Source organism: Apis dorsata, unplaced genomic scaffold (genome assembly GCF_000469605.1).
Source record: "Apis dorsata unplaced genomic scaffold, Apis dorsata 1.3 scaffold_722, whole genome shotgun sequence".
Lineage (NCBI taxonomy): Eukaryota > Metazoa > Arthropoda > Insecta > Hymenoptera > Apidae > Apis > Apis dorsata.
Window position 1 is genome coordinate 140,911 of NW_006263889.1, and position 6,143 is coordinate 147,053.

General features: G+C 20.7%; 2 protein-coding genes across 3 annotated transcripts; one reads left to right on the top strand and one right to left on the bottom strand.

Annotated features, from left to right (window-relative positions):
* The first annotated feature begins 489 nt into the window (after positions 1 to 489).
* On the top strand, positions 490 to 2,459 carry LOC102677129 (glycerophosphodiester phosphodiesterase 1). Its single transcript, XM_006622543.2, has 5 exons — positions 490 to 947; positions 1,217 to 1,392; positions 1,488 to 1,701; positions 1,792 to 2,024; positions 2,124 to 2,459. The coding sequence occupies exons 1-5, from the start codon at positions 615 to 617 to the stop codon at positions 2,251 to 2,253; spliced, it is 1,086 nt and encodes a 361-aa protein (XP_006622606.1). The 5' UTR covers positions 490 to 614; the 3' UTR covers positions 2,254 to 2,459.
* Positions 2,460 to 3,139: 680 nt separating this feature from the next.
* Positions 3,140 to 6,048, bottom strand: LOC102677269 (dystrotelin-like). 2 transcript variants are annotated; one of them, XM_006622545.2, is made up of 11 exons: positions 6,032 to 6,048; positions 5,805 to 5,936; positions 5,504 to 5,711; positions 5,153 to 5,396; positions 4,970 to 5,081; positions 4,714 to 4,880; positions 4,530 to 4,642; positions 4,222 to 4,444; positions 3,823 to 4,144; positions 3,476 to 3,706; positions 3,140 to 3,340 (listed from the first exon to the last, which is right to left on the bottom strand). In XM_006622545.2, the coding sequence occupies exons 2-11, from the start codon at positions 5,902 to 5,904 to the stop codon at positions 3,219 to 3,221; spliced, it is 1,842 nt and encodes a 613-aa protein (XP_006622608.1). In that variant the 5' UTR covers positions 5,905 to 5,936; positions 6,032 to 6,048; the 3' UTR covers positions 3,140 to 3,218. The 2 variants fall into 2 exon arrangements, with proteins under 2 accessions (XP_006622608.1, XP_006622607.1); XM_006622544.2 differs by lacking the exon at positions 6,032 to 6,048 and having other exon boundaries at positions 3,413 to 3,706.
* Between the last annotated feature and the right edge of the window lie 95 nt (positions 6,049 to 6,143).

The following is a 6,143-nucleotide window of genomic DNA, read 5'->3' on the forward strand; positions in this document are numbered from 1 at the left end:
CCAATGTCTGGATACAAGATAGGTGTAAGTGCATTGAGTCTATAAATTTTTAAACATATTAATGTTATTTAGTTTCTTTTTATACAAATTAATAATTTATATTATGACAATATTTATATTAAAAAAATTTACAGTTTAAATTAAATTTCGTGTATTACTAATATAATTAAATAATAATTATCTACATTTTTCGTGATAATATAAAAGACAATAAGATTAATATATCATATAATTATAATTATTAATTTATAAAAATATAAATATTAATTGGTATGTATAAACTATAATTACATTTAAAATATATATTATTAAATAATTATTTAATAATAATGTTTTTTCAGAATAATTAATTATTTGTTTCTAAAATTGTGATATTGTAACGTAAACAAACGTATACAATACATAACTATATACATAACGTATACAATACATAACTATATACAAATATATATAAGAAGTTTAGAGAATATCTTCAAGAATGTGCAAAATTATATTTTCAAGTAATAAATTGTGTCGTGCAACAGTATTATAATTGAAGTCTTTGTATTTGTAAAATTGATTAACTCATATTTTCTCTTAAAAAACGTTAACAAGACTAAAAATTTTTTTAAAGAATGCATAAAGTTATTGAACTAATTTTGAACACTAGTTTATTGTTGATATTTTTACAAGTTTTTTGGAACATTTTCATATCTATTATTTATCATTTTTCAATACCATGGATTTTTTGGATTTCTCTCCTTGTCACACTTGGGCTAAAAATGGCCAGGATTCCACCACCAAAGGAAAGCATTGTGCAAGAAGTGCTTGGTGTAGATCCTTTGTTACTGAAAAATAATACCATGAACAAAGATCATGGTAATGGAGAACAATATTGCATGCGAGTGGTGGCTCATCGTGGTGGAGGATATGATTTTCCTGAGAACAGCTTAACAGCTTTTCGTAATGTAAAATCTTATATATTATAATGGTTTTTTTTAGTTAGCAATTATTCCAGAAAAAATAACAAATCAATTTGTTTTTTTTATTAACTAAATTGTAATTCTAGATAGAATTTTATAACAAAAAGAATTATATATTATTTTATGATGTAAATATGAAAATTAATAGTAGTTACTAACAAAAAAATTTATAACTTTAAAAAGAACAATATATTTTTATGTTTATTTCATTTAAATTATAAATAAAATAAAATCTATTGTAAAATATTTTATAGTGCAAAGATAAAGGATGTACTGCAATTGAATTTGATGTATGGCTTACAAAAGATAATGTACCTATAATATTTCATGATTCAACAATTGATAGAGTTACTGGAAAACATGGAATTGTTAAGAAAATGACATGGAATGAGTTAAAAGACTTAGATATTTCTTATAATCATCCACTTAAGTAAATAGATCATTATAGATATATTTTTTATAATGAAATATTGTAAAATAATATTTTTGTTCAATCTTTTTACATTATTTTTACATATTTTTTAGAGATAAATTTGATAAAAATTTCATTGAAAAAATTCCATTACTTCATGAAGGTATAGAAATGTGTTTATTAAATGAACAAAGAATAATTTTTGATCTAAAAGCATTTGATCTAAACATGGAAATTGTGCATATAATTGTAGAAATGTATAACAAATATCCTAAATTATTTGAAAGAGCACTTGTATCCAGTTTTAATCCTTTGGTTGTATATATGGTAAAATAAAGATAATTATGATTGTAAGATTATTGATAAGATTAGTATTTAATATATTAAATTCTATTATTATATTTTATGTTAATATAGATTAGAAGAAAAGAACCTCGAATTGTAGGAGGTCTTGCATGGAGACCTTATTATTATTCAAGAATATCTTATTCAGGTGCAGAAGGTCCAGGTCCAGCAAGATATCATAATAATTTATTTCAACATCTGATGTATTGTTTAATAGATTTTGTTTATGAATGGATGTTTTCCCGTTTTATGTATTATATTGTGGGTGTGTCTACTGTGTTGTTGCATAAAGATATAATAAATCAGTATGTACATATAAATATCTTATATATCTCATAATGTTAAATAATTTTATACAATAGTTATTGTAAAAAATATTATATCTTTTATATATATTATTTTAGACGTGTTATACATGATTGGACTAATCGTGACGTTCGTGTAATCGCATGGACAGTAAACTTACCATCAGAGAAATCACATTTCGCACGATTATTTAAACTTACTTATTTAACAGATACATTTGTTGGTTGAAAAAAACATATAATATAATACTACATATATGTTCTATGTGTTTTAAAAATGAACATATTTTATACTATATTTATACTATATAATAAATGATGATCTAGTCCATTCATTGAAATGATGAATCATATGTATCTTTTTAACAAAAATTCAATGCTTAATTAATAAATGCTTTAATTAATAAATAAAAAGAAAACAATATATTAATCTTATATATATTTAAAATATATTAATTCATTTCCTTTCCTTTTTATTTAAAAAAGAAAAAATAAAATTTAAACAGTTTATCATAATATTTTAATAATTAAATAATAAAAAAATTAAATTAATATTTATATTTCTATAAATATATATAAAAAATTACTTCAATATTACTATAATTGAACATTACTTTTTTTATTTATTTTATAAATTATTATATATATAATTTATTAAAATTCATATCAATTTGAAGATTATGTAAGGCTCTTGAATATTTTCAATAATTTTGTTAGTCTTGAAAATTAAAAAAAAATTTTTTAAAAATTGGAAGAATTATATTTATCAAAAATTACATAATAAATGTCATACAATCATAATTTTTAAAATGAAAACTTTTTGAAGATTTTGATTATTTTTATTTTTTTATAGTCTTTGAAATTTCAATTAAATGATTATATAGAAAAATAAAAATAATCATTCATTATTTTATTAATAATAAGAATAATAATAATAATAATAATTAGCATTTAAAAAAATAAAAATGATTTACTTATAACATGATTAATTGACTAAATATTCTTAAACTCTTACTATTTTTTCATATCATTTTATAACTAAGATTTTTTTATATCATTTATATCATTATATATAAAAATATTGAAAATAATTAAAATCATATTATCATTTCAAGAGTTCAAATTATATGGACGGAAATATTTATTTTGTAAATATTTAAGATAGAATTACAAAATATTAATTATGATTAATAATTATACAATAGTAGTAAGCTTATTCTTGCGAGATTCCATACCTTGAATAAGTCCTGTTAATAAATCTTCCATTTCTGTAGTAGCTCGCTTTAATTTGCAATTGTCATTAACAACATAAGAATCTAAAGCAATAATTTATGTAAAAATAATTATATAAAAAAATATCATGTATAATTTAAAATATAATAATTTACCATCTAATAAACGATCATCTGTAACCATATTTTGTAATCTATCTAGTATGTCATTTAGATCACCTTGAATATTTTGTAAGCTACTATGTTGTGAATGTTTATCAGGTCTTTGTAAAGATGATGGTGTATTATCTCTGTGAATACTTATGAGAGAATCAGATATAGGTAATGATTCTTTTTCAGTATTAGTCATAGTTTTTATTGAATATTTTTCTTCTTTGCAATTTGAATTGTTAGAACTTAACCATTGAGAAAAACCGCTATCAGATGGATTTATATCTGATCTTTTTGTACCTAAAATTTAGAAGTTAAAAAATATGTGAACTTTATTCATTCATATACATAATCTATTAAATTGATGCTTTAAAGATATATTTTTCAAAATAATAAAAAATCAACATATAACATACCTCCTATCCATGTACTTAATTCTATTTTAGTAGGTTCTAATATATTATTAAATTTTATACTTGTAGATGCTTCTCTAGAATCAATAACATCATAATTTTGTTCACTAATACAATTTCTAGTTAATGGATTAAAATTATTTGTTTGTATATCTGTATCATTCACATTTGAAATATGTTCTATATTTTCTTGTTGAATAATTGGACTTAATTCAAAATTTATAGGTAAGGATGTTAATCGTGATGAAAGAGAAGGAACCATTGGTGTACTTTGCATATAATTAATTACTTGAGGCATACTAATTCTATCGGTAAATAAACATTTCTATAAAAAAAAATAAAAAACATTTCGTCATTTTATTAGATATCTAAAATGATATTAATTATAAAATGACAATATACTTTTAATAATTTTAGACGTTGTAATTGCGATTCAATTGTAACTCTATGACGCTGAAGTCTTTCTGCCTTAGTACCCTGTATATCAAGCAATTCAACTTGTAATTGTCTATTTTCTTCTTCCAAATGAGTAATTATACTTTGTAGTTCTTTTTGTGGATCATTTAAAACTCGTCTTTTAATTGTACTTCTTACTGATTCACAATCGGTATATTTTATTTCAGTACTACAACAGATATTTGAAAAAAAAAAATAGAAATTGGAAAATAAATTCGTATATTACATTATTTTAAACTTGTATATATAACAACCTTATATGTGGAATTTGATCATCAATATTTAATCCAATAGATCTACCAGGACATAATCTCAATTTATTCCTAATTAATTCAATAATTAATTTTGTTATTTCTCGATTTGAAGTCTGGAAAAATATTACAGCAAATAGTATTATATAAAAAAAAAAAAAAGAAAAAATTAAGCACATTAATATACCTTGGTACAAAATTCACGAACGGGATGTTTTAATTTATGTTTTCCTGATATTTTACCATATAAGAAACAATGCTGACATTGATGATATGTTGCACATTTTAGACATGAATATCGTAGTCCATGAATTGGTGTTGTTTTACAAAATGAACATCTAATATTATGTACAACTAGATAAAAGAATATATAATATTTATTATTTTTACTTCAATTTCTCAAAATATACCATTAAATGTTTTAGAATATAAAATATATATACTATGTTCTGCAGACTTCATACGATTAAATGTTGTTATCCAAATCAATAAAGGAGGTTCTTGCATAATCCATGTTGCAAACTCTGATTCAGTAACTCCAAGACATCCTTGAGACTATGATAAAATATTATAAGTATTATAAATTATATACAATTCATATATGTTTATTTATTATATAATTTTACTTTTGAAAAACACTTATCAATATGTGATTGAATATTTTGTGGGCCATATGCTGCACTTTCTCCAAGCATTTCCGTTATTTTACAAATATTTGTTAATAATGTATGTAAACTAACTTTGGATAAGCATGCATTATGATCAGCTAATTGTTGATAAAGATATCCATACTTTTCTTGTAATCTTCCAGAACTAATTAGTATTAAAGCAACTTTTATAGAAAATACAGAAACTGTTCTAGTACATTGTCTATAATATTTGGAATATTTATAATAACAAAATATTATTTATTATTTAAATTCTAATTTAAATAGTAAAACATATATATATACATATATATATATAATGTGACATACTTATCAAATGTAGTTAAAATATAATTTAAAGCTAATTTTGATGCAAGATCAATATCAAAATTAGTATTAGTTTCTTTGCATGCTGCAAAATAAATATCAGAAAGAACATCTTCAATTTCACTTGAATCTAAATTAACACAATTCTCTGTAATTGAAAGTCTATGACGTTCAAAAATTCCAGCAATTAATTCTAGTTGAACATATTGCACTATAAAAAATATATATTATTATTATTATTAATTGTTTATAAGTATAAAATTATTAGTAATAATAAAATAAAATAAAAATATATTAAACTTACTACTAAGTTCTTTATGTAAAATTTGCATTTTTGCAGCTGTTCTATAAGATGTATAACAAATATCATTACATTGTTCAATATATTTTATAATATTTTGCATTTTTAAATATTAAATATTTTAAAACACACTACCTATATGTGAAGAAAAAAATTATTATTAATAATATGTTATAAAATATTATTTTTTACATAATAAAATATATAATTAATATTTCATAATTTCTTACGTTTTTATAATAATTATAAATAATGACAAAAATCAATTTAATTTAAAGAAATTTTAATTGTATAATATTATAATTCTTTATATTTATAAAAATATAAAAATTTTATTTTTAT